A 27741-nucleotide genomic window follows, 5' to 3' on the forward strand; every position below is an offset into this window, starting at 1 on the left:
GCACCCCAGCCCCCAGCACGGCGACCGGTGTACTTCAGTCTCTGCGGATTTGCCTGTTGCAGACATTTCACGTCAGTGGAATCACACAGCGCTTGGCCTTTCGTGACTGGCGTTCTCCACTCCGCGTAACGTGTTCAGGGTTCATCTGTGTCGTAGCACACGTCGTACTAAACTCCTTATGGCCGAGTGATGTTCCATCATATGTCGAGACCACGTTTGACTTATCAGCTCATCAGCTGATGGACACTTGGGTTGTTTCTGGTTCTTGGCTGTTGTACCTAATGCTGCTGTGAGCATTTGTGTACAAGTTTTTGGCAGACATGTATTTTTAATTGTCTGGGATATATGATGAGTTGTGCAATTTCTGGGTCATATGGTTGACTCTGAGTTAAACTTTTTAAGGAATGAGCAGCCATTTTGGAAGATTGGATAAAAAATATGTAAGGAAATGGGGCGCCTGGGTGGCTGAGTCAGTTGAGCGTCCAATTCCTGGTTTCGGCTCAGGTCATGATCTCGAGGTCGTGGGATGGAGCCTCACAGCAGGCTCCACGCTCCATGTGGAGTCTGCTTCAGATTCTCTCTCCTACTCCCTCCTCCGCTGCCCCTCCCTGCTTACATGCTCTCTCTCTTTTTCTCTCAAATAATAAATAAAATCTTTAAAAAATATATGTAAGGAAAAGACTAAGCTTATCCATTTCCTGTCAAGAAACTTGCCAAATAACACGTCAAGATGTGAATCTTGTCACTGGCAACCTTGTTTTTATGGTGTTTTTACATGGAACCGTTCACTCCTTTAGCCTGCGCTCATGGGGCACCCACTCGGCGCTGGCACCCACCACACTGGGTGCGTGAGAGGCATTAGTGTGCCAGAGAGACAGCGATCTGCCCCTAGGACCACACCAAAGATGACAGGTGATGGGGATGCTAAGTGAACGATCATATTGTGCACGAGGAGACGAGAGAGTTTCCTGATAGTGAACAGGGTGCAGGTGCCACATTAACACACGAGGTCAGTTGAGATTCGAACAAAGCCTTGGAGGAGATGGTGGGGTCCCTGCAGATTTCTGGAGAAGGAACAGCCTGGAGCAGGGTGGCTGGGGCAGAGAGAAGGAGCCAGAAGCATTAGCCGGCATAAGAGGGGTCACAGCCTTGCAGGCCTTCCAAACGCTTTCGATTTTATTCTGCAAAGACGGCCCATGGTGGGGTTTCGCAATGAGGACAGGTGTGGTCTGACTTCAGACTTGAAAGGGGTCCCTCTGCTGCTTAGTTGGCTAAGATGAGGGGGCCAAGGGCAGGAGCAGGGACACCAGTTAGGTGGCTTCTGCATGGAGAGGTGGCGGTCGCTTGCACAAAGCAGTACAAGCATGTTGTAAAGAAACACTCTGTTCTAATAACACAGAAATGCATCCACTGCGAAGTGATGTCACCTCGTCGCCCCCCCCCCCCCCCCAGAGGCAGTCCTCTCACAGCTTGACCTCTGTCCTCCTGGACTCTTTATGTGTCTATAAACGCATACTTTTTTACTCTACTGGGGCTGTACCCTAAGTATAAAGTTCAGTAATCCTGTTTTTCCCCAGCATACCCCGGTGCACCTTCCCCATCTTGCAGCCGCACGCGTGTAGAGCACACTTGCACTATTGTAGGTTTAACGATTCCCAGACTGGTAGACGTTGCTGTTTCTAGCTTTCCACTATTTTAAACAGTGTTGCAGTGAAAATTCCTATGCAAACATATGTGTGTGTATTTTTAAAAATAAACTTTTTATTTTGGAATAATTTCATAGTTACAGAAAAGTTACCAAGACAGCAGAGAGTTCCTGTCTGCTCTTCACCCAGTTTCTTCTCTGGTTAACACCTTACGTTTCCATGGTCCACTTACCACATCAATGAAGCAGCGTTGATGCATGTATTGGTTTATTTTATCTAAACTCTAAACTTCATATAGATTTTACCACAAACATATATTTATATGCTCGTTTGATTGCTTTTTAAATTTTTTAAAAAAGATTTTATTTATTCATGAGAGACGCAGAGAGAGAGGCAGAGACGCAGGCAGAGGGAGAAGCAGGCTCCCTGCAGGGAGCCCGATGTGGGACTCGAGCCCAGGTCTCCAGGATCAGGGCCTGGGCTGAAGGCAGTGCTAAACCGTTGAGCCACCCAGGCGTCCCACCTCTGATTGTTTCTTTAAAATAAATACCCCAAAGTGGAATTGTTGGGTCAGGGGAACTTTTTTTTTTTTTTTTTTTTTTAGTTTTTTAAAAAAGATTTTATTTATTTATTTGAGAGACAGAGAAAGAATGCACAAGCAGGAGGAAGGGCAGAGGGAGAGGGAGAACAGACTCCCTGCTGGGCAGGGAGTCTGTTGATCCAAGCACCCCGGGATCATGACCTGAGCTGAAGGTAGATGCTTCAGTGCCTGAGCCACCCAGGCACCAGGTCAGAGGGAATGTTTAGAGACCCAAGGTGAAGAGGTCCCAGGCTTGCAGCAGCTAGTCACAGAGACAGGATGGAGTGAGGTAGCTTCCTCATACCCCCTGGTACGCAGAAGATTCCACATTCCCGAGCTGTGATTGCCTGTACCTGAGACCAGACTCATCTTATACAACTAAGTACCTGAGACCAGACAAGTCTGAGTTCATGTTTGAGGCCTGGGAAATAAAAAGCCACCATCACGGCCTCCAGGGACACAGGCCCCAGGCCTGCAGCACAGCCCAGCTACCCTGCAGTCACCGCGCTGTACCTGTCCGTGAACACGCCAGGCTCAGGCTCTGGCACCCTTGGGAGCTGTGTCTGGTTGTGCCTGGCACAGCACAGGTGACTGGAAACCTCAGTGCTGGCTCCCCCTGACGCCTCTGCGAGTTGCATCCCTGTGTTTTGTCTGTGTGTGCATGCGTAAAACCTGCAAGACAAGCAGATGAGCCCTGCCTGTCAAAATATTTGTCGTCACACAGAATAGTAAGTCATTTCTGACATATGGCTCTTGACGCACAGCTACACCAAACAAGCAGAACAGTGCGGAGGGCTACAGGTTTGCTGGAAAGTGGGAGTCCGGGACATCTCCCTGTAGGAACGTGCACACGGGACTCATCCGCTCGCCTAGAACAGGGCCGGGGAGGAGGGGACCACGTCGCAGTCACCTGGGATCCCCAGAACTTCACACACACAGCGCCTGGCTCGGAGGGCTGACGGGGGTTCGTGTGCAGAGGGGTGGGTGCGTGTGGCCTCTGGAAAATCGGAGAGGGGAGCTGCTCCTAGAGCTCCAAGTTCACAGGGACTGACCCGGGCATCTGTGCTGTTCCAAGGGCACAAAGTCCTGAGGAGTCTGGGCCAGTGGAGGGGGGTGGTCACGTTCCACTGAGCCCCTGGAAGGGCTCCAGGGGATGCCGCACGTGAGGTGGACCCCATAGGGTGAGAGGGAGGCTGTGTGGAGACCCGGGTGGGGAGAGAACGGAAGGCAGGGGAGGGAAGGGTGCGGGCAGGGGTGCGGAGGGGGGAAATGGGCCTGTTCCCTTGAAGAGCTAAGGATGGATTCCAGTGTTGCTCCTGCTGAGGCCACGAGGCCATGTGTCTTCTCACGCCCTTGAAGTGTGAGGTCACTCGTGGGGTTTTTTTCTGTCTCCCTGCTGGGCTCCTCCCCTCCCCGGTCTCCAGATGTCACAGATGTCACAGGCTTTAGGGCTGGGCCTAGGCCCACTGCTCTGCTTCTCCATTCTCCCCCCAGGCGACCCACTCAGGCCTTAAACCCAGCTTCCCCGACCCCTGCCTCTAGTAGCCTCACCTTCCCTCATTCGCCATCTCCAACCTGGCAGGTTCCAGAAACAGGGTATTTGCGTGGCATTAACATGCCATCTATTCAGCTGTCACAAAGGGCAACGTGGGAGTCTACAGGAGGATCCTTAGATTCAGCCTTAGCCTGGTGATCAAGGTTCACGGATGGCGCGGCCCTGAGACCTGACCATGCGCCGAGAAGGGCGGCTCGGCCCCGCGTGTCCCGGCCCGGGAATCACGGGAAAACCTCAGATGTAACCATGTCGAGGAAGGAATCGCAGGCAGGTCCTCACACACGTTCCTCACAGTCGCCAAAAGGTGGGAGTGACCTGTCCGTCGGCTGGTGGGGGATAAGCACCCTGGGGTTTGGCGGAGCCTCGGTGAGCACGAGGGTCTGGCACAGGCCACGACCTGGAGGAAGCCGGAAGATGTACCGGGTGAAAGACGCAGCTGCAAAGGGACAAATCGTATTATTCCACTTAGGTGAGGTGCCCAGAAGAGGCAGGCTCGTGGAGACGTGGAGACGGAACATAGAGGGGCGGCGGCCACGGGCTGCGGAGGGGGATTGGGATGCTACTGCTTAACCGGGGTGGAGTGTGTGTTTGGGGTGATGAAGTTTTCCAAGGGACGCCCAGGTGGCTCAGTGGCTGAGCATCTGCCTTTGGCTCAGGGCGTGATCCTGAGATCCCAGGATTGAATCCCGCATCGGGCTCCCCACATGGAGCCTGCTTCTCCCTCTGCCTGTGTCTCTGCCTCTCTCTCTCTCTCTCTCTCTCTCTCTCTCTCTCTCTCTGTCTCTCATGGATAAATAAATAAAATCTTTAAAAAAAATTTTTTTTCCCAAATAGTTGGTGATGATGATGGCACAGCACTGGGAATGTCCTTAATGCCACTGAACTGTACGCTTAAAAATGATGAAAACGGCAAGTTTTTTTGTTCTGTATGTTTTACTATAATTTAGGAAACTTAATAATGTAATATACCCAAAACCACTGACTTGCACACTTCAGGTGACCTAGACGGCATGTGAATCGTAGCTCCGTAGATCGTTAAGAACAAACTCACTGAGGAACATTGTACAAAACGGTCGCTGTTCTCTCCAAGGAACGTCACGTTTCCTCCCTCCATCCGCTCTGCTCAGACGCCGTGTATCAGTCAGCTCCAGCTGCTGAAACAAAACCCCGCAGACCCGGGCGGAGACACTAGACCTTGATTTTCTCACAGTCCTGGAGGCTGGGCTTCCAAGATCAGGGTGCCAGCGTCTGGGGGACAATGATTAAGCCGGGGCTGGCTCTCGTGTCCCTGACCCCTTCATCCACTCTGGCCCCCTGCTCTGGGGCGCGGGGGCCGCGTCTTGTTCCTCGACACCCTGGCTGTCGGAGGCCTTGCGTGTGTGGTTGGGTGAGTAAAATTCTCCCAGAAAGAGTCGGTGTTCACCCTGCAGCGTGGTGGGTGTGTGAGTGGGAGGGCAGTGTGGCAGGACAGTGGGGGGGCAGCGGGCAAGGACTCCGGGCAGCCTGCTGGCCCCCCGAGAGGCTCGCGCCCCTTGGGTGTTGTGGTGACGTTAGCCGTCAGCAGTTCGTAAAACTGAGGCACGAGCTGGACGCGAGCGTGGGTCTCAACTGCGTCGGTCACTTCTCTGTGGTCCGGGGCACTCAGGCCTGCTTTTCTTAATCGCTTTGTTCTCTGAACACCCAGGGTTTTGATTATTAGCTGTCGAGGATGACTTCATGTGGAGATTTTACTGCCTCGTGGAGTGCACACATATTTAAAAAAGAGAAGGGGAAAAAAAAAAAAACTTGGCAGGACAAGAGTAAAAATACAGCTTTCCCAGAAATATATTTAAAGAAAAAAACCCATTAAGAACCCAGAAGGAACATAAAGCCCCAGTGTGAAGTGTGAGGCAGCGAGGGAATTCGGGGGGCACGCTTGGGCCACCGCAGTTGGGCCAGACCCCCCCTCCGTATCCTGCCCCCACGCTTCCCCCCCCACAGCCCGTCCCCAGGCCTACGGGAAATATGGGGTGCGGGGTGTTCTGGGTCCCCCAGTGTGAGCACACCCGGCCCTTCCTCCTCCCTGAGTGAGCGACGGCAGGAGGACCGGGGAGGGCTCCAGGCCGGGGTCCCATGTGGGGCCTAGGTCAGGGTGCACGCCGCCCCGCCCGCCCCGCCCACCCCTCCTTCCCCAGGCCCTGCCTCCACCCCATCGGGATGGGCTGCTGAACCCTGGGCGGCCCTGAGCTCTGGGTGCGTTGCCCCAGCCACGCCACAACCTGTAATGGAGACAAAGCAGGAGCCGTTCCTTGCGTTCTGAGGACGGGGAAAATGATAGTAGTGCCCACTGAGCGCTCACTGATGTTAGGCCTGATGCCACCCTCACGGATAGGAAGTCGGTGCCCTTACCGACTGTGTTACCCCCGCTTCCGAGCCGGGGGCATGAGGCCCAGGTGTGTGGTTGGCTGGGAGATGGACCGGGTGCTGGGCCCTGAGGACCCGCTAGGCAGCTCCCCCAAGCTCCAGCATCAGATACGAGGTGTCCCCTGGACCCACGCTGGCCTCCTGGGTGCAGAGGGCGCGCCCGTCCTCAGCCCCCCCGTGCAGCCTTGTTCCCCATCTAACCTTTTCTTTGAAGCAAGATGTGCCCTGGAAGGAGCCCACCCTGCGATTTTATTGATCCAAAGAAAGAAGTTAATTAGGTTCATAACTGTCACTCTTGACACTCTCCAGAGGGCCTGCCTCGGCTTCCAGGGCCCCTCGGGGAGGCCGGGCCTGGAGGCAGGCGGCCCGCAGCCCTCCCTCTTCAGACGAAGCCAGGTGGCCGTCGGGGCCCGGCCCGCCCTGCCTTCCCCACCTCGCCACACGGTGTCACGGCTGCCTCGCTGCCTCCCAGCGAGGTGGCCACAGGCCTTCTCACCCTTGTCCCTTATTCCCTTCCCTGCAGACAGCACGTCCTCTCTCAAAGCCCCTTTCATGGTGCGATTATCTATTCTAACTCCTCTGTGATGATTCTCTCATGTGTGCCGCCCCCCCAGCCCCCAGGCTGCCTGCCTCCTGAGGTGAGGCCACACTGTCATGGTCACCAATGTCCCCAGCAACGACCCAACCGGGGCAGGGCTGAGGGAATGCTAATGGCACCAGGATGCAGTGGGTTAGGCCATTCGTCTTCTGCCCCTGCTGCTCTTTCCAGAAGCTTCCTGAGCCTTCTGGGGTGCCTTGCCTCCGGTGGGCACTCACCCTTGGCGTGCACATTTCCGTCTGGACCTTTGGAAAAAAGAGCTTTTTGCATGATTTATCTTTGGCCACCCCCATGTCGGGCTGCTTGGAAGGCCCCTTCAAGGCCCAGAGAGGTTTCTAGTAAAGGGGATTCCACGGTAAAGGGGTTTCCCAGGCAGGTAATCTGGGGAAAGCTGGCTGCTTTAGGCTAACGTGCCGACGGCCCCGGTGCTGAAACACGCCCCCTGAAGGCCTTCCAGACCTCCTGTGGCGTCTCTGCCTCTTTTCGGTCTTCCCAGTGCTTGTCCTAAGTGCACACGTGTCCTAGCTGGCTGAGCGCGACCCCAGAACCCCTCTTTCTAGGAGCACCTCATGGCACCAGGGTTTGGCTGCCCGACGGCCCTGCCGCCACCATGGGACTGGCCAGTGTGAGTCACTCCCGCCTCTGCATGGAAACAGCTACTGGAAAGGTAGAAGAATCCTAGCCCTGAACGCCTTCCAGTTTCCCTCAGCTGCGTCCATGCGACATGGCACCAACAGGGAAAATCGCACATAGGCCCTATTTATGTAGAGGCCCGGCCAGCCTCTGGAAATGAGCCTTTCAGGGTTGGCCAGGAAGGCGGCCAGAGTTACGTTACAGCGTGTCAATGTATGGCTGTCCTGCAGTTTGCATTCCAGTCTCCTGTCGATGGACGTGTAGATGGTTTCCAATTTTTGCATGATTATAAATCACGCTGTGGCGAACCGTGTTGGCATGGCTTCTTGTGCAAATGTGCTGGGTTTTCTTTAGGACAATTTTCCTCCCGCTTGCCGGGCAATAAGCATCACTGTGGAGAGCTGGTTGAGCATCCATATTACGAGGTCTGTCCTGGCAGGTCCGACTTGGGAGCCCGGACTCTTTGCTGTCTCTCAGCAGTACTGGAGTGACTCCTGTTATCGGGGAGCGTTAGCACGCCCTGACTCGGAAGCAGGAGAGCTGGCCCAGAGCGGACGGCCGGGCTGTCCGTTTACGAATTCGATACTGCTGACCACTCCCGAGTGCATCGACGAGCCCACTCCTGTCCCCTCCAGCAGTGGAAAAGAATCCTATTTTCCCACATCCTTGCCAGTTCTTGGTACTGCTAAGTTGTTAAGAAGCTTTTCCAAGTCTGGAGAATGTGTAATAATATCTCATTTTAATATAAACTGCACTTCCTGTACATTTGGTGCAGTTGAGCGCTTTTTCAAATGCTTAATGACCACCCGAATGCCCCTTTGTATCTGTTCGAATAGTTTGTATGCTTTACTATGGAATGCTCATCACTTTTAAAATGACAGTTGACCCAGGGCGCCGGGTGGCACAGTTGGTTGAGCATCTGACTCTTGGTTTCGGCTCAGGTCATGATCTCAGAGTTGTGAGATCAAGCCCCGAGGTGGCTCCTGGCTCCACTCTGCTTAGCTTCTCTCTCCCTTTCCCTCTGCCTTTACCCCCACTCTTAAATAAATGAATCTTTTTATTTATTTATTTAATTTTATTTTATTTTATTTTATTATTTTGTGGGTTTTTTTTTTTAAGATTTTATTTATTTATTCATGAGAGACAGAGAGAGAGTCAGAGACACAGAGGGAGAAGCAGGCTCCCTGCGGGGAGCTCGATGTGGGACTTGATCCCCGGACTGGGACCACGCCCTGAGCCGAAGGCAGACGCTCAACCATGGAGCCACCCAGGCTCCCTAAATAAATCGTTTAAAAATTACAGATTTGAACTGTGTGGGTCTAGTTACACATGGATTTTTTTTTAATAGTATGGTATTGTATTTTCTTTTTTCATTTTCTTAATATTTTCTATTCTCTAGCTTACTTTATCATATACAGTATATAATATGTATGACACATAAAAATGAGTTGATCAACTGTTTATATTATTGGTAAGGCTTCCAGTCAACAATAGGCTATTTTGGTGGAGTCAGAAATTATACATGAATTTTTGACTGCTGAGGGGTCCTAACCCCCATGTTCAAGACTCAAGTGTAGTTTGTAACGGTTAATACATTCTCCTCCTGCTCCTTTGTCAGTTATTTGTGTTGCAAATATTTACTCCCCGTCTGTGGTTTGCATTTTTACTGAAGTTCATGGTGTCTTACTGAAGAAAGTTTTAAATTGGAATATAATAAGATTTGTTAATCATTTTGTTACAGTTTATGCATTTTGTGTCTTGCCCAAGGCATCTTCCCCTCCCCATCGTTGGAAAGATACTCTGAATTCTCCTCCAGGAGTTTTAAAGTTCAGCTTTGCACCTTCAGGTTCTAAATCTACTCGAATTTGGCTGCTGTGCATGGCTCGAGGTAGGGATCTCGTCATATTGTCTATATAGTAACCAATGGCTGTTCAGACACGGGGCTTCAGCCGCCCACCCTTTCCGCAACCGACATGGAATGCCACCTCTGTGGTGTGTCAACTTTCCATCTTTGCTCGTGTCAGTCCCTCCAAATGTGTTTTTAAGGGCAGCCCGGGTGGCTCATCGGTTGAGTGGCTGCCTTCAGCCCAGGGCCTAATCCTGGAGACCCGGGATTGAGTCCCGCATCAGGCTCCCTGCATGGAGCCTGCTTCTCCCTCTGCCTGTGTCTCTGTCTCTCTCTGTCTCTCATGAATAAATAAATAAAATCTTTTTTAAAAATGTGTTTTTTTTAAATAGCTTTTTTCAGATAGCATCTATAATCACATAGCTTACCCACTTAAGATGTATAATTTGACAGTTTTTAGTATATATGGTGACCATCACTGTCGGTTGAGTTTAGAACATTTGCATCCCCTCCTTTTTTTTTTTTAAAGATTCTATTTATTTATTCATGAGAGACAGAGAGAGAGAGAGAGAGAGAGAGAGAAAGAGGCAGAGACAGGCAGAGGGAGAAGCAGGCTCCATGCAGGGAGCCCGACGTGGGACTTGATCCCAGGTCTCCAGGATCAGGCCCTGGGCTGAAGGTGGTGCTAAACCGCTGAGCCACTGAGGCTGCCTGCATCCCCTCCTAAAGAACTGTGTACCACCCTCCCCATCTAGCAACCTACCCCGTCTCCCCAGCCCACAGCAGCCATTAATCTAGTCTCTATCCCTATAGGTTTCCCTACTCTGGACGTTTCGTAGGAATGGAAATGTGAAAAGTAGTCTGTTTTTACTGGCTTCTTTCACATGGGTATATACCTAGGGGTGGAATTGGCAGGTCATATGGTAACTAATTTTAATCACTTGAGGAACTGCCAGACTGTTTCCCACAGCGGCCACACCACTTTACATTCCCACCAGCAGTATCTCAGGCTTCTGACTTCTCCTTATCCTCGCCTGCACCTGTTACGATCGGGCCCTTTGATTCCAGCCGTCTTAGCGGGTGGTGAAGTGGTCTCATTGCACTTCTGATTTGCAGTTCCCCTCCCCTTGGCAAATCTGAGGCCCTGAAGACTTACCCTGTGTTTTCTCCTAAGAATTTTATGTTTTTAGCTCATCCATTCAGATCTTTGAGCCGTTTTGACTTTATTTTTGCTACGGTGTGAGGTAAGGGTCCCGTTCTGTTGTCTCGTGTGTGGCTATTCTTTTGTCACTGTGCAGGCAGGAAGGAGGCCGTGGCCCTCCTCTGGACCCCCACCGTGCTAATACTGATCTCAGTGGCTCAGAAAAATTTTATAGAATTAAAGGTTTGCTCATTTCAGCAGACCTTCCCTGGATTAACGGTAATTAGGTTTTATTGTCATTATCTTGGAAATTGCCCTGCCACACATCTGTGAACATGGGCTTAATTACATGTGAGCGTATAAATCATTGTCTCATGGAATTGTTTTTACCTCAGAGCAACGTGGAGGATTATCAAGTTCAAGCGGTGTGTGCTTTAGATGTAACAGCCAGCTCTCTGGGGCGGCAGGGGAAGCCCTGATTGGTAGCGCTTGCACTTTCCGTGGCATACGTGCTCCCAGCCTTGCTGGTTTCAAGCCACCAAAGCGAGGTCACCGAACGTGAAGTTGGGAGGAGATGCACAGTCAGTACAAACCAGCTCTAGCACACCACCGTGCACACCCCCACTTAACCTTTGTTCTGAAAAAGAAACCGGTCACACAACTCTTGCTGGGCCAAACTGGTCTGTGTCAGCAGGGTCGTCATCAGCTGGTTTCACCCCCAGTGCTTGTTTGTGGTTGTGCAGCCGTGGCCCTGGGAGGGCAGAGGAGGCTTGGGAGTCTGGTCTTCGCAGGGAATGAAGAAGCAAAGCATTTTCTGGGTGAGCTGTAGGGAAGGGACAAGAAGGAGGCGTGAAGAACAACGAAGTCGCAATCCCTTAAGAAATGCCACCTCCGGAGCATTCCCTAGGCTCTGACCCGTGCACCCCCCACATCGGTTACACTTAGAGATGTGTGGAGGGAGCATCTGCCTCCCTCGAGGGGAAGCGAGCACCTGGAGAACAGCCCAAGGAGGTCAGACATCTCCAGGTTTCAGGGGGCACCTGAGTGGGGTAGCCGGTTAAGTCTGTGACTCTTGATTTCAGCTCAGGTCACCATCTGAGTGGCCAGGTGGAGCCCTGCATCGGGCTCTCTGCTCCTCCCCCTCGCCTGGCTGGGTTGGGGGGCCCTGGGCACGGGGTGCAAGGGTGGTCCCCACAGAAGGGTGAGGCTGCCCCCAACTCAGCGACTCTCTGTCCTTTTGACCAAGGCCACCTTGCCTCTCACCTCAGCTCCAGTAACTTCATTGATTTTGCTCCTTGATTTTGTCTCCCTCCCTGTTTGATTCACTCCTTTCTCCATCCCTCCCATCAACTCTGAGGCCAGGGGGCCCTTGACAGTGATGTGACGAGACCCCTGAGCCCTGCTGTGCCCTGCTTCCTGCCAATTGCCATGGTCCCTCCACTCTGCTCCGTGCCCTTCGCTCTAGCTCTTGATTCTCCAGTGTGGCTGGAACAAACTCTGAGTTTAAAATAAGAAAAGCCGGGAAATATTTGCTGAGACATCAGAGGCTGGCCCTGACCTTACAAGTCTGCAGCTCAAGGGGCTCCGGCTCCATGTGTTCTCCGTCCCCATGAGCTGGGGCCACGACGCATGTCAGCCTAGGCCTCACCTCCAAGGTGACCATGAGGTTCTGGCCGACCTGAAGCATTGCTCTCTAGGGCAGCAAGCTATGCTTTTAATTTAACAAAAGAGGAGGAAAAAAAAATAAAAAAATAAAAAGGGAGGAGGAAGAGGAGGAGGAGGCCGGGGGAAGGTTTTGCAAATGTTTGCACACAAATATCCATATTGCTGGGTTCTTGCTCCTCAGGACCTACTGTGACCCCTTGCAGGGGACAAGTCTGCTCTCCAAGGGTGGGGGGGGACATTGGAACATGCCCAATGCCTACCTTGTCCCCTGGGGTGGGGGGTCCAGGGGCCAGAGGGGCTGGCCCACATGTGGCATTGTGCTCTGGGAGCCGAGGAAGGAAGAGCAGAGGGTAGGGAAAACAGATGCTCATTTTCTTGACCAGCGTGTTGCCAGCAAAGCATGGTTATTCATAACCCTGGCGGAGCGTCCGTAAGTCACAGCTCCCCCGAGCCGTGCAGCCAGCGAGGACTGTGGAATGATGTCACGGTGGCCCTCCACTAAACCATCCGGGAGAAATCAGCCCGTAGTCTGCAAGAACCATGGCTTCTGCCGAGCCTGCATAGACTCTGGCAAATCGTGTTCCTGGGCCGCGGGTTTACCAGCAGCCTCTGAGCAGCCTCTGAGGCAGAGCGTGCAGGAGCAGTGCCTGCCCGGGTTAGCGGCTGCACGCAGCGGCCTGGTGGGTGGAACGGAGTTAGGGTTGTGCGTGGCAGGCGCCTTTTCCTGCATAAAGCAGCTCAGAGCTTACAGCTGGCACCTCCTCGGCGGCTCGCGTGCTTCCCTCGGGTCCTGCGTTTCTACCGCTCCGTCCACACGAGCTCCCGCTGCTGGATGAGCTGTGCCCACCAGTCTGGCTTCAGAGCCGCCTCCAAAGATGAAGGCCAGTCGGCAAAGATTAAAACCTGGCCTCAGGGCCGCCTGGGGGGCTCAGGCCGCGAAGCATCTGCCCTCAGCTCAGGTCATGATCCCGGGGTCCTGGGATCGAGTCCCGCGTCATGCTCCCTGTTCAGCGGGGAACCTGCTTCTCCCTCTCCCTCGGCTGCTCCCCCTGTTTCTGCTCTCTCCCCTGCTTTGTCAAATAGATAAATAAAATCTTTAAAATAAATGAAAATAGAACTTGTCTTCAAAAAGGTGGCCCGGGCTCGGCCACGGAGCTGCCCCGGCCTGGTTCCCATGCCACACGCCCCCGGCAGGAGCACAGACAGGAGGTGTGGGCTGGAGCCCTGCGGGCTCAGCCTGCGGGGGGTCACCCCCCTGCCACCTCAGTGCCAGCGAGGGACGGGCCCCCACGATTCCCAGGAGCCGGACTTCCGTGCTGCGCCAACACCGCGGAGCGAGGCCTCTCCCTGTCCATCCTGGACAGACGTGTTGGCGACACCTGTGCTTCCCCGTGGGCAGCCCGCGGCGGAGCTGAGGTCAGGCTCTCCGGGACCCCGGGGACCCCCGGGCTGCAGCCTCTTGACGTGCAGGCCCCCGGCGCGCACGGGCTCCAGTCCCCCCCACCCCCAGCTTGGCTTTGAATGGGTTCATTCTTCCCGGCCCTGCCTCGCAGGCCTGGCCGCCCGTTTCTTCAGGCTGGCGGTGCTCGGAAGCTGGCCGCTGCCAACTCCAGTTGTTTGGCTTAATGTTTCAAGGCCAAGTCCTTTCAGGAAAGCTTTCTCCACCCCCACTTGCCCCTTTGGAGAAATAGATGTGCGATTGATGGGCTTTGCGGGGTTCGAACCCATCGTCCTGTGCAAAGAATGGCGTGAGCAGCTCATTCGTTCATTCACATCACACCCCCCTCTGTCCTTCCAGATGCGCACGGAACGGGAGTGGGAGAGTATGGGAAATGAGCGCTTCGAGGCCGGGGCTACGGAGCAAGACAGAGCTTTTCCAGGTCTGTGCCAAGGAAAGTGCCACAGGCTGCCAGAGGGTGACAGTGCCCATGGGTGGCCGCAGGGAAATGCTGGAACCTTCTGCACAGGGTTTGCTGCAGCTGGGCATCCCTGTTGGCATTCTTCTCTGTGCCTGTGATGTTCTGAAAGGCCTGGCTTAATTAATAATCCAGCTCTGTGTGTATACGCCCGCCTCTTCCCCACGGCGGGAGGGGCAGCGCCGTGCGCCCCCGGACTTGGCCTTCCCTCGTCTTCCCTGGTGCGAGGCATGAAGGGCACGCTGTCGGGGGTCTTTCTTGAGCTCCAAAGGCGCCATCAGAGCCAAGAGAACTTTTCCTGGCTCTGAATTCTGAGGCCGTCCCATCTGTCTGGAGCCTGCCCGCACCGGCATGGTGGGCCCGTCCCAGCAGAGGCACCCAGTGGTGTGCAGATGAGGGAAGTGGGGAGACCATGGGCCCAGAGACCGTGGGGTCGGAAGCCCAGCACCACCACTTACCTGCTCTGGGACCAAGGGAGTTCACGGCCCCTTTTTTGAGCCTCCTTCCTCATCCATAAAACAGAGATTCTTAGGGACACCTGGGTGGCTCAGGGGTTGACCATCTGCCTTTGGCTCAGGGTGTGATCCCAGGATCCAGGTTTGAGTCCCATATTGGGCTCCTTGCGGGAGGCCTGCTTCTCCCTCTGCCTGTGTTTCTGCCTCTGTGTGTGTGTGTGTGTGTGTGTGTGTGTGTGTGTGTGATGAACAAATAAATAAAAATCTTAAAAAAAAAAAAAAGAGAGACTCTTAGATCATAGTACTGTGCAAATCCAGCACAGAAGGGGTTCCTAGCGTGGGCTGTGCCCCCCTAACGTCAGGGAAGGGACTGTGGTGAGCACACACTGCTGCCTGTCTCTGAAAGAAGCAGGATCCTTGTCCCAGACAGAAAAGATCTCACCCATCACCCTGCTTTCATGAAGTTTCCGCCAGAAAGCTTGAGGCCTTCCCATCCCCATGGCTCTCTGCTCTGGGAACAGGGAGCAGCCTCCAGGGTGTGGAAGGAGGGTCGCAGTTTGCAGGACACAGCCAAGGGGGTGGGTGAGGTGGGTGTTGTGTTCAGTGCTGTTTGGGGGTCCAGGCTTGTTAATTAGAGAGGAGGTGGGGGGCAGTAGGGATGCCCCCCTGACCGTCAGGGCGCATCCTGGTAGTGTCCCGAGCGTCCAGTTGGGGTGGGAGCTTCCAGGGAGGAGAGACAAACCCTGCGCCCCAGAGGGAGGAGTCCGTACCACCCTCAGGGGAAGAGCTGGGGAGGCAGGACACGGGACTGGCACCCTGACTCCCACCCTGGTTGCCCCGGGTCCCTCTGGGAAGCCAGGGCCCCAGCAGCACAGGTGGACAGTGGCAGCTCTAGGACAAAGTCCGGTGTGGAAATGAGGCCCAGATGGGGGAAGTGACCTGCCCAAGACCACACAGCCAGGCGTGGAACCTGCTCTGTTCCTGCAAGCCAGCCCTCGAGTGGTCTGCCCCTGGGAGCGAGGGGGTCTCTGCCCGGGGTGCCCATCCGAAGCACCTGGCGGGGGGCTAGACCAGCCCGCAGGCCGCACCCCGGACCAACCGACCAAAAAGACCTCTGGGGTAGGGTTCGGGCATCGGCATTTCCAGGCGGTCTTTTAAAGAACCAGCTGCTTGTTTCAGTGACGTTCTGTTGTTTCTCTGTTTTCAGTTCATTGCTTTCTGCTCTGACCTTTTATGAATTCTGTTTGCCTTGGGTTTAGTTTGCTCTACTCTTTCTAGTTTCTTAAGGTGGGCGCGTAGGTGAGGGCTGGAGACTCTTCTCTCGTAGCATAAGCATCGCTGTGGAGCTGCGAGTCTCCCTCCGGGTCCAGCCTGAGCTTGGGCCCCAGGTGGCGGTTCTCAGCCCCCCAGCTGCGCCCCAGGAGCCGGGGCTTTGAGAACCAGTGTCCTCATCTCCTGTGGCTCTTGGGCCACCCGACGACGGGGAGCTGAGAGCACTTCCCAGTCCCCTTTCTGGGGCTGCGAGGAGGAAATTGGGCTTCGCCTGCTGAAGGACTTGGTTGGGGGACAACGTAAGACCCCAGCCCGGCCGTTTATGTGGCTCTCTCCTTCCCCCGCCTCGGGACACACGCCGACAAGTTACTCCTCAAGCTTATCTAGAGAACCAGTGAATAGAAGCCTCTGGGGGCAGGGGCGGGGGTGAGGGGGCAGCGAGCCGGGCCTCACCTGGTGCTCAGCGCTGGAACAGGATGGAACAGTGTGGTCCCGGCGTGCGCCCGGGCCGGGGCCGTGAGGGGAGGTGTTCCTGCACCTGCAGGATCCCGTCCCGGGCACCGGGAAGGGACGGCATCGCAGGCCTGCTGGGCCCTGCCTCCCGCTGGACCGTCAGCCCACACTGCACCCTGGGAGGCCGGTCCTGCTTCCCCCCTCCCGCCCGTCACCGGATGGGCCCTGGCAGGTTCTGGAACCCTGGTGTGCCTGAGCCCCCCAAATACACTGAACTAGGGCTTGAGCCCCGGAAGCCACTAGTGGGAACAGGCTCTGTGAGGCTGAGGGGCAAGTCGTGTCACCGGGCCATTCCCGGAACTCAGGGCAAACCCTGGTCCTGAGCCTACATGGCTGCTGTGTCCCGGTTCCCCTCCTCCTCCAGGACTCAGTTTCCCCCTCTGCAGACAGGACAGCGCCCCCCTGAGGATCACCGAGTCAGGGCAGCCAGAGGCCGCCGTCGTCCCCGTCCCCACCTACAGCCCACCGTGATGGACGGGCCGCTGCGGAGCTGCTTCCAGGCCTTTCCGGAGCTGCAGGGCAGGCTTGTTTGGGGCTGGTGTCTGGTGCCCTGTATCCCGTGGGCGCAGGGTCTGAGGAGGATCGGAGCGTGCTGAGCCAGCGTTCCGGAGGAGCAGCTCGTCTGCCTGCTGGAGACGGAAGCGATGAAAACAAGATTCCGTCTAGGAATCGTCCAGGGCACGGCGGCCGGCCGGGAGCCAGGCAGCCTGGCCGGGGACCCTGCGCGCACAATCGGCCCACTGTGGGGTGCGCCGCCCCGGCGGCCTGGCGTCCCCGAGGCCCGGAGCGAATGGCCCCCTTGCCGGGCGGCTTTGACCATTTATGAGGTGCCGTCTGGACTGTGATGAATGAGGTGGCGTCCGTCAGCGTTTCGGGGAACCTGGCCCGGGTGGAAGGTGCTAAGTAAATAGGGGGAGGGGCACCGGCCTCCTTGCTGGGTCACTCGAGGCCCTCGGTTTCCCCGTCCGTACGGAGGCACTGAGGCCCCCAGCCCGAGGGACCCCTTCTGCTCGGGCCATGTGGGTGGCAGGCAGACAGCCTGGGTGCCCAGAGCCACACTGTGCTCTCTGCAAGGACACACTCGTCATCTAGGGTGCAGTGTGGCCGGGCCGTCTCGGGCCCACATCTCTTCCTTCCTGGGCCTCCATTCCCTCACTGGAGGAAGGAGGGGTCGTGCCCAGAAGTGCCTCCAGCTTTTGGGTTTGGGGCTTGTTTGCTTTTCCCTCTGGTTGTGCTTCATCCAGCAGGTCCAGGGAAGGTGCTGGTACTGAAGTCAGAACCGGGGTCCAAGTCCCACCCTGCTGCACGCTGGCTGCGCGACCTGAAGCTGACCCCCCCCCCCCCCCCCGTCCCCGTGTCCTTCTCTCTGGGGGATGAGACATGAAGTCTGGGTGGATATGAATGAGGTGCCGCCGTGGATATGCTGGGCAGAGCTCTGGGACTCTCCGTCCTGCGGGGGGTGGGTTTGGGCCTATCTGACACCCGATGGTTGGCCACCGGGGCAGAGGGGCCGGGGGAGGACCAGTCCAGGGTGGTGGCCCGTGGTGTGTTTGACGTGGCCGGTGCCGCCCGCCCCTGGGGTCACCTTGGTGCACCTGGCCACGTCCAGTTGTAACGAACTGATACCCTCTGCAGAGCAGGTGACTTTGGTGGTGCCCGGCGCAGTGTTTGGCCCCCGGGACGACTGGCCTGGACTGTCGTCCCATGGCTGGCGAGCCCCGGGCCCCGGCGGGGTGGCTGGGCCTCTCGCGTCTGTCTGGGCTGAAGCATAATCTGATCTCGACTTTGCAGCCTTGTTAATACCTCGGGTGAAGCCGTGGGGCGAGATGAACCGAGAAACCGTTGTCATTATTATGTGCGTTATTGAGACGGCATCACTGCAGCCTCCAGCGGAGCTTGGAAGACAAAAGGTTCTGTCTCTCATCCCTCCCCGCCTGGACGGCTGTCCGTCTCGGGGTTCCGGCCGGCCCCCTCCTGCGCCGTGGGCATGGGTGCAGCAGCCCCTGCCCCTGCCCCTGCCCCCGCCCCCTGGCCCTGCCCGCTTCAGAGCGCTGGCGAGCTTTGCATGAGGCTTCAGTCCTCCCCCACGGCTGGGCGTTTGGACTGGTGCCTTTTCTGTTCCGAGTAGCACTGTCACAAACGTCTCTGAAAGTACTTTTTTCCCTCGATTCAGCAAACTTTTACTGAAGACTTTGCACATGCCAGACTCTGTATGAGGTCTCTCTAGAATTAAATCTTCAGGAAAGATTTCCAGGAATGGGGTTAAAGACCATAATTCATTTTATATTCCTCCACGTCCTCCCCGGATGACCCCCACCAGAAGCACCGACAGCTGAGCATCCGCCCGGGGGGGGGGGGTGGCGGAGGGTGGCAGAGGGGACCGTGTCTGTGTCCCGGGCATGATGCGTAAGGACAAACAGAGCTGCCGCGTGGCTGTGGCAGGATCACGTGCAGGAGGATGGGGGGGTGCGCCCCAGAGTCAGGGCTGTGGCAGGTGAGCCCCACCCTGCAGGGGACAGTCCTCACGAGTCCAGGTGCCGGTGGGAAGCGGACGAGCAGCCCCTCTGAAGGGTTTCTTGATGGCCACTCGGGGTGATCTGAGCTTTTCCCGCTGCCTGGCTTCCGGGCTGTGAGGGCCGTCAGCACCGCTGCCTCTGGCCTCACCTGACCGCTCACCTCGGGGCCCCTCGCGCGCCGGTGGCCCCCATCCTGTTCAGCCCTCACATCTGTGTGCCGCAGCAGCGGGGGACGTCACCTGCCCAGGCGGGATGCGGGCCCTGGCCATGCAAGTCCCGAGCCCGTGTGCAAGGGGCCCCTGTCCCCAGGCCTTGCGCCGGGCCCCCGAGCTCCGTGAGGACCGCAGCGAGGAGCTCGCACTCCAAGCTCGCTGGCAGGTGGGAGGCGGGCCGGCAGCGCTCAGCTCCCTGCCTGGCACGGGGAGCGGGTGCCGTCCCTCCTGCTACCCTGCCGTCGCGGCGGCGGCTCCTGATGGCGGTGAGGCAGGGAAGGCCGTGAGCTCGGGAGCCCAGGACAGAGCACGGTTCAGTGCTACGAGCCCGGCACACCGCGGTTTGTTTACGGGGCCAGCTGCCTCCTTAGGTGGGAGCAGTCCTGGGGCACCTGGGGCTCAGTCCGTGGGCGTCTGCCTTCGGCTCAGGTCAGGATCTCGGGGTCCTGGGATCAAGTCCTGCATCAGGCTCACCGCTCAGGGGGGAGTCTGCTTCTCTCCCTCTCTCTCTCCCCCTCTCCACCACTCGTTCTCTCCTTCTCCCTCCCTCTCTCAAATAAATGAAATCTTTTTTTTTAAAAATGCTAGAGGGGATCCCTGGGTGGCGCAGCAGTTTGGCGCCTGCCTTTGGCCCAGGGTGTGATCCTGGAGACCCGGGATCAAATCCCACGTCGGGCTCCCAGTGCATGGAGCCTGCTTCTCCCTCTGCCTGTGTCTCTGCCTCTCTCTCTCTGTGTGTGTGACTATCATAAATAAATAAAGAAAAAAAATTTAAAAAAAAAATAAAAAAATAAAAAAATGCTAGAAGCAGTCCTCACCAGGTGAGGGCCCCAGGTTGGCCTTTGGAGGGCCTTCTGGAGCGGGCTGGGGCCCGGGCACTGGAGGTGGATCCGCTCAGCCCATTTCCTCCGTGAAGACCCTGGGCCAGGCTGCCGGGGAGGAGAATGACCGGTGACCCTGCGCCGGGGGCATCTTCAGAGACCTGTTCTGTGCAGGATCCGAGCTGAACAGTAATATCCCAGCACGGGTCTCATTCAACACGGGCTCCGGAACCCTGTTGGCTCCTAGGACCTCTGCGTCCCTCCGCTGGCGCCCCTCCCAGCCCAGTGCCCACCTCCCCTATACCACCTGTCCCTGCCGGCATCCACCTGTCTCCTGTTGGCCCCTGAGATCAGACATCCATCCACGAATGGGAGACAGTGTGGGAGGGCCAGAGGGTCAGCAGTTCTATGAGTGGAGGCTCCTAAGTCCAGAGAGGAGAAGGGACTTCCCTGAACAAGAAGCGGCCGGTGGGTGGGTGGGTGGGGGTCTCCATGCAAGTGGGAGCTAGTTTGGAAAAACCTGGGCTGAACAATCCAATGACCTGGGTGCTGTGCCGGGTGCTGGGAAGCCAGCGGGACAGGGGGAGCCAGTCCGGGCCCCGGGCCTTACTGTCCCCTTGGCGCCACGTCACAGGCTCCCTGGAGTGAGAAGCCAGGAGTCTGTTCGTCTGGGAAGGGTGACCTGTGAGTTTCTGCAGACGGGGTGCTGGAGCCTCACTGTGCCCTCCCGAGGGCAGGGACAAGACCTTGCTGGCCCGGCCGCTAGGAAGGTGTCTCCTCTGAACGATCACCTGCTTCTGTGTAACCCCAGAGCTCCCCTCTTTGCCTTGGCCGCCAGGGAGCTCAAAGCTGCCGTGTTTTGCTCTGGCTCCCAGGCCTGTGGCACAGGTGCTTCCCCGCTTCTTCACTGTGGTTTCTCAGCCGTGTCTCTAACTTCCTCTGGCTGTCCTGGAGAAACGTCACCGTGTGCCTTTCTCAGTACCCGAGACCCTTAAAAAGCCAACTCTTCATCCGTGTTGTTCCATGTTTCATTGTCTGGACCACAACTTATTCATTCTGCTGCTCGTGGGCACTGGGGCTGTTCCTAGCTTGGGGTCTTTATGAACAGAGCTGATGGGACGTCTCTGTCCCCGTCTCTCGGGGAACAAAGGCTCAGTGCCCCGGGCGGGTGCGCACAACAGGATTCCGGGTCACACACGTGGTTTCCACGCGTTTCCAGTTGGGGGATACCTGCCAAACCAGTTTTTTCCAGAGGGCCGCCTGGTGGGCCCTCCTGCGGGCCACGTGGGAGAGTTCCTGTTGCTCACGTCCTGCCAGCGCTCCTTGACCTTCACTCGGGCCATTCTGGGGGGGCTCGTACTGGCCCCGACGTTGGGCACCTTCGCACGTGCACAGGGGCTGCGGGGGACCCGGTTTGTGAAGTGCCCATTTTAACCCCGTGGAAGCGGAACACGCGCCAAGTAGGCGAAGGCTGGTAGATGAGGTCCCACGTGCGTCCCCCGGAGACCGTGGGGTCGCGACACCGCACTTCTGAGGTCAGGCTGTACTCCCCGCCTCTGGACGCTGAGCAGCACCCGGGGAGGCGCGGCCTGGCTCGTCGGCAGGGGGCACCCTGACTCGGGAGACTTTGCTCCCAGGCTAACAGACCCGGACAGGGTTCGGGGGTGAGCCTCGAGCTGCCACGGAGTACCGGGCGGTGACCACCCATCCCGAGCCTCTGTCTTCATGTATCGAGGGGGCTTATCGGCGCCTGAGGAAGCCAGCACGGCACCCCACCCGCAGCTGCACCCCGGCACCCAGAGCTGCTGGCCCAGCCGCTAGGTCTGCGCGTGCTGGTGGAAGCGACACCAGGCCCCAGTGGCCCCTCCGCCCCCAGCATGGGAGGGCACCACCGCCCGCACCCTCCCTCTCTCCTGGGCCCCCTCACGAGGACCCAGAGCGTGGGTGTGCAAGCCCAGGGTCGCTGGGCTAGCCAGGGGTCTCCTGCCAGCCTGAGGCCCAGCGTCCAAGGGGGCAGGGGTGTGGCGGCTTTCTGGGGAAGGCCGGGCCGGGTGGGGGCACGTGCACACTTCTCGGGGGATTTGGCCGTTGGAGAGCATATTGCAAGGGGCCGGGCCAGTTGTGTTAAACTAAACACCAGGTGTTCAACATGTTTTTATCAAAATATTCTGAGCAGCTGTCAGGAGTTCCTCTGCGGGAGGCCCGATGCCAGCCCCCAGGGGCCCTGGGCCCTGCCCGAGCGGGGCCTTTAGGCGCGGGCCTCCCTGCTGCTTGCTCGCCCAGCCCGCCCGGCGCCTGGTGAGGCCTAGGCCACGCTGCAGGTGTTTCCAGCCAGGCCGGCGAGGCCCTCGGGCTCGGGCAGTGGCTCAGCGACCCCGGGCAGGCCCCTCACCCTCTCTGAGCCTCCACTTTGTCAGCCGTAAGATGCGAGGCAGCAGCAGCCACGCGTTGAGCCGCTGTGGAAACCAGAGGAACTAAAGCGTGCGAGGCCCCTCGCCGAGTCCTTGGAGGGAGACGGCTCTGGGTGACTGTGACTATTGTGAATAATATTATGAACAGCGAGTGCTGTGGGCTTGGAGGAGTAGGCCCCAGGGGCAGGCGGGGGGCACAGGCTGGCTCAGCGACTCCCCGTGGCCACCCCTTCCCTTTCCCAGGAGCCCAGAGTGGCCCCCTGCCACCTGTCCCCAGGCCCAGGCACACAGTCCCCATGGTCACGCTCAACACCTGCCAAGCCAGGAGCGTTGTGCCCACCCCTGGCAGCCTGGCTGGGTCCTGTCAAGAGCCCCCCGAGGTGTTTGGCCCTCAGGACCTACCACCTTCTCCGTAGATGGCACGTGCTCTCCAGACGTGGAGCCCACCGGAGCGTCCCAGGAGCCGCTGGGGACTCGGCCCCTCCCCTCTGGCCAGAGCGCGCCCACGAGGGGCCCGACCCACCCCAGTCCAGGGCCTGCCGGGTGTCCCTCCACCCGGATGGCACACGTGCCGGGGCCCCTGCCCTGTGCCAGCTGCAGCGTCTCCAGACGCCCCAGTGCAGCCCCAGGAGGGGGTCTCCTCGGCCCCAGACCGGGGGCTCTGGGTGGTCTGGTGTCTGGCCAAGGTCACATGGTGGGCAGGCCGGCCCGGTGCACAGCCGTGGGCCGGGACAGTGGGAGGGATGCCACGTGCTCCGTCTGGCAGCCCCCCTCCCCCCAGTCCTGCCCGGTCCCTGCCTGAGTGGGAAGCATCTGGTTGTCGTTAGGAACCCTGGGGTCTCTGGGAACAAAGCGAGGGAAGACAGGAGAAGCCGCCCCTGCTGTTTGCACGGGCTGGGGGAGCCACAGGACCGTGTGGTGGCTTGCTGCCGGCGCCTGACTTGGGTGCCTGGGGTGCCCGGGGTGCCCTGCGGTGCTGTGGCCAGAGCTGCCCGCTCTGGGGTACCCTTCCCACAGCAGAGCCAGGCCTCCGTTCTGGAAGGTTCCAACTGGATTCCCCGGGCCCGAGTCCCCGAGGCCTTGCAGGTGTCCATTCGGGGGGTACGATGGGTCCTGGCGACCCGGGGAGGGGGGAGACCCGGGTCCCTTGAGTCGGGCCTCATGGGGGACGCAGGTATGTGAGCTGACCTAGGCAGCAGCACGGGTGGCTTGGGGGATGGGACAGGGTGAACACCAGAGCCGCGGGGTTACAGGTGGGGGTTGGCAGGCTCCAGGGCCCCCTCCTGGGCCCCGTTATGGAGGGTGGACCTGGTCTCGGTGGGGGCGGGATGGCAGGGGGTCCAGGTGTCCTGCCCAGACCCGTCACTGGCCCTCCGCTCGGGACTCTGGCACCTGCGGCTTTGCTCAGGACATGGCCTCGTGCGGGGAGCTTGCTGCCCGGGCAGGTGTTGGCCCTGGCGTGGGGTGGCACTTCCAGGCTTCGACATCCGGACGGGGGAGTTCAGGTGCCGGGGACCCAGCAGTGGGGCTCCCTCAAGGAGGCGAGGCGCCCGGAGGGCACGTGGGCCCGCGTGTCGGGGCCTGGGCTCTCGGGAGGGCCGGGGAGGGACGAGCAGGCCAGGCCACCGGGGCCCTGGGCCCTAGACACCTGCCCGACTGCCCGTCACCCTCCGCTACAAGACGCCCTGGGCCTCACACCTGGATCTCTCGGCCGCTCGGGCTCGGGAGGAGCCGGACACATGGCCCCCGGTGGTCAGAAGGAAGGCGGCCACCTCCTGTCTGCTCGGACCGTTGCTCACTGCTCCCGTCTCCGGAGGACCCGAGGCCTTACGCCAGGAGTCTGAGGTGATGCCCCTGACCTCAGGGAGTCCACGGTCTGGGGGCATCACACAGCTGGCCAGGCAATTGCAGGAGAGAGACGGGTGCCCCGGTGGGGTCGGCACGGGTGCCATGGAGCACGCACCTGACGGAGGTGAGGGCCAAGGAAGGGCTTCCGGGAAGGCTTCCTGGAGGAGGTTACTTATTCCTTGGGAAAGGAGCCCCAGCTCCACTGCACCACCCAGGTGTCCCATCCAGCTTCTGGTTTTGAAAAACGGTACATGGGCCCAACCCGAAGTGTCCAGAGCCACTGGCTTGTAAGTCCAGCCTTGGGGCACAGGTGGACTGAGCAAAGGCTGTGGGGGGCTCCCAGCAGGACTCGGGTGCCGAGGGACCCCTCGAGGCGGCCACCTTAGCCGCGGGCGGGGCTGTGTCCCGCGTCCATTCTGGGCGCACCTGCAGGTGAGCGGCCGTGCGAGCCGCCCAGGAAGCAGCTGGCAGGGGTGACAGGGTGGGGGGTTCTGCGTGACAAGGCCCCAGCGGGCCCAGACCGACCGTAAACAGCCCTGCCTCCTCCCTGCAGGCGGAGCGGCCCCGGGGCGGGCTGCTGGGGTGCGTGGTGACCGCGACTGCCCCCCCCCCCCACCCGTGCTGGGGACTGTGGGGCCCGGGGAGGAGGTGGCCTCGCTTGTCCCTTTTCTTTCATTTTCCTCGTTGGTTTTCCGCAAACGCTGTGCCGTCCCCACTGCATCTGTTGATGCTGGGGGCACCTCCCGGGGTCCCCCCTGCCCTGGAGCGGATCCAGAGGCCTCTCGGCACATCGGTGAGACGGACGCCGAGTCTGCCCCGTGTGCGAGGGAGGACTCGCTAACATGAGCCTGGGTTTAACTTTTCCAGAAAGCCAGACACGTGTGGTCAGTCCCAGCTCTGTCATTTCCTGCTCGCGACTTTGGGCCCGTGCCTTCCCCGCGTGCGTCCGTGTCGTCGTCTCTAGGATGACAGGTCATGGTGCCCGCTTCTCGGGCCCCTGTGCAGTGTGGTCCTCAAAGGCCACACATTTGTGCCCTGGTCCTTGGGGTGTGGCATCTGCGGCTCACCCATCCCCCAAGCCAGGCCAGCTTTATTTGCTTTCCGGGGCCTGCCTGGCTTCCCCTGCCTCGGTTTACCCACCAGGGCTCAGAGCCCCTGAGATGGGTCCAGCAAGTGCCTCCTGCTGGGAGAGCCTCCCGGTGCTTCGCAGCTGGACGGTGGAGCAGCCAGGGTGCCGTTCTGAGCTCAGGGACGCCACCCACCTGAACGAAAGGGGTGTCCAGTTAGCCCAGCCCTGCCCCTCGCCGCAGCTCGCCTCCACGTCCAGGGAGGGCTGGACCACCAGGAAGCCGCAGGGCGCTCCCCATTCTGGGTGCCACCCCCAGTCACCACAGTCCACAGGTGCAGATGTAGGGAGGGTGTGTCTCCCAGTGGGTGGGTGTGGGGCCCTGCCCTGCCTGGACCAGCAAGGGTGGAGGGGCAGGGAGACCGCCAGCCTGTGCTCCCCCACGAGGTCGGGCCCCTGCCTCTGCTGTCCGTTCCCGAGGGGCCTGGTCACCCGAGGTGCAAGGAAGTCCATGGGCGGGGGGGAAGGTGGTGGGAGGTGGTTCAGACCTGCATGAGGCCCCGGCAGGGACCCCGAGGGAAGGTTACCTGTCATCTCCCCCCCATTACAGAGGAGCTGGTGGCCAGATGAGGGGGGGCCCGGGTGCCCGCCAGGGATGGAGGCCGTAGGGTATAGCCGCCACCCAAGCGGGGCTCTGACGCCAACAGAGGTGCTGGCCAGCAGGGACGTGTCCCCACCTCCTTTCCTGGCCTGGGAGCTTGGGCCCCACAGGGCCGGGGGGCCCTGGCTTTTATTTGGTATTTCCCCCCATGCGACTTTAAGGTCACGAGGGCCCTGTCTACGGGCAGTGGTTCGGCAAGGGTGGGGCCGGGGACAAGTGACGGGGGACACAGGGTGGGGGTGGGGTGCGGACAGGGCAGCCCATGACTGCTGCCCATGACTGCTGGGCACCTGGCCCTTGTGTCCGTGGTGACCTCGGGGGCAAGGTGATGAGGGGCCCGGGGGACCCCAGTAGTGGAGGCACTGACTCGGGAAGAGGCTCCTGCCACACTTCTCTGTTGGCAGAGGACCCGGAGTTTTCCCAGGGGTGGCCCGGGCATCTGTCCCATCCACCCCGCATCCAGGACCCGGGTCCCGTGCTGGCCCCGGGGACGGGGTAGGAGCGGCCCCTCGGATCCCGGCCACCCCGCCGCGAGGTCCGCGCCCCTCTGGCTCCCAGCCGCCTGCCGTTCGGCCCGCGGCGCCCTGGGCCAGCAGGTGGATGTGGAAGCGTTTGCAGGAGGCCACACTCCGGCCTCTGGGGGTCGGGGCCCCGCGGCTCAGATGGGAAGACGCCCTTGGCCCAGGCTTGTCACCTCTGGCCCCATGGGCGACTCCCTCCGTCCTGCCCTCTGACTTCGTCAGCACGGCCTGCTTGGCGTCCCTGAGTTCATTTGGCCGGCCTGCCCCCAGCGCCTGGCGCTTCCAGAACAATCGAGGACAGGGATGCGTGCCCCAGCCCGTGTGGGGCGGAGCAGGGGCGGGGGGCGGGCCTGCCTCAGTGGCGCCGGCCCCTCGGGAGCTCCCGGAGGACAGGCCACCCCGGGGCCCCGCACGAGAAGCAGGCAGGCAAGGACGTGGCGGGTCCGGCCGCCGTTCTCTGCGGCACAAAGACTGTCCCTGTCAGGCCCCGTGGGCCGGGCACAGACGGGCCTTGTTCTCTGCCTGTCACCAGGCACGAGGCAGAGGAGTAGCTCAGGGCAGGCGGCGCCCTGCCGGGTGGGGGCCTTTGTCCACTCGCTCGCCGTCGACACTTCCTGGGTGCGCGCCCCGGGCCGGGCCTGCGCGCGACCACCCCGCGACCACCCCCGGCAGGAAGCCGCCCCCACCCCCCCCAGCAGCCCAGGTTGGCAAGCACCTGCCGGGGCAGCGGCCGTGTGCTCACAGGAGGGGGCAGCTGGGCCTGGGCTTGGGCTGCTGGAGGTGGGGACGAGTGAGTGAGGCCCGCGGGTGAACAGGAGTCGGAGCTGGAGCAGGTCTGGAGAGCGCTCCCCCACGCAGTGTAGACGCCGCCGGGCTGGCCGGGGGAGGAGCACGGGCCTGGCCACCCTGCCCAGGGTCCGGCCGCAGCAGGGGCAGACGTGGGGGCAGATGAGCATCGGGGAAGCTGCTCTGACCCACCCGCCCGACCCGGGCCCCGCCAGCAACCCCCAGGTGCCACCCGAGGGGCCCCGGGGAGCGGAGGCGACCGCCTTGGCCCCCTGCAGGGCAGCCACCTGTGGAATCTGCCTCTGCCACCATCGTGGGTCAGGGTCTGAGGGCCGCGTGCTCCTGCCTAGTTAGGGTGACGTCCACGCCAGCCTCTGGAGGGCGGGGAGGACCCTGGGGGTGGGGGACGGGGGCCAGGCTTCGTGTCCCGTTTCCTGGAAGCTTCCCTGGCCCCTGTAAGTGCCCTCAGAGCTGTCGCCCTGTGTCCTGGAGGGCAGAGGGCAGGCTGGGGTGGGGGCACCAGGTGTTCTCGGAGCAGCCCGGAGGCCGTGTCATGTGCCCACTGTACGGATGGGGAAGCTGAGGCTCGGGGAGGTAGGGACAGGTCATGGTGGGCCGAGCAGCGAGCCCACGGGGGCCCCACGGGGTGCCGGGAAGGGGGCCCCCGACGTCACGG

The 27741-nt window shown here is 59.5% G+C and overlaps 1 protein-coding gene across 4 annotated transcripts in view; it reads left to right on the plus strand.

Moving 5' to 3' along the window:
• Positions 1-27741, plus strand: part of LHPP (phospholysine phosphohistidine inorganic pyrophosphate phosphatase) — a 129830-nt gene that overhangs the window by 97457 nt on the left and 4632 nt on the right. The window contains exon 7 of one of the 4 annotated variants that reach the window (XM_072740335.1): positions 13866-14121. The exons of the other annotated variants lie outside the window; for them this stretch is intronic. Within the exon in view, the coding sequence (XP_072596436.1) occupies positions 13866-14106 (241 nt within the window). The 3' untranslated portion in view covers positions 14107-14121. Of the gene's footprint in view, positions 1-13865; positions 14122-27741 lie in introns of those variants that run through there. 4 annotated transcript variants of the gene reach the window in all.

Source organism: Vulpes vulpes, chromosome 15 (genome assembly GCF_048418805.1).
Source record: "Vulpes vulpes isolate BD-2025 chromosome 15, VulVul3, whole genome shotgun sequence".
Lineage (NCBI taxonomy): Eukaryota > Metazoa > Chordata > Mammalia > Carnivora > Canidae > Vulpes > Vulpes vulpes.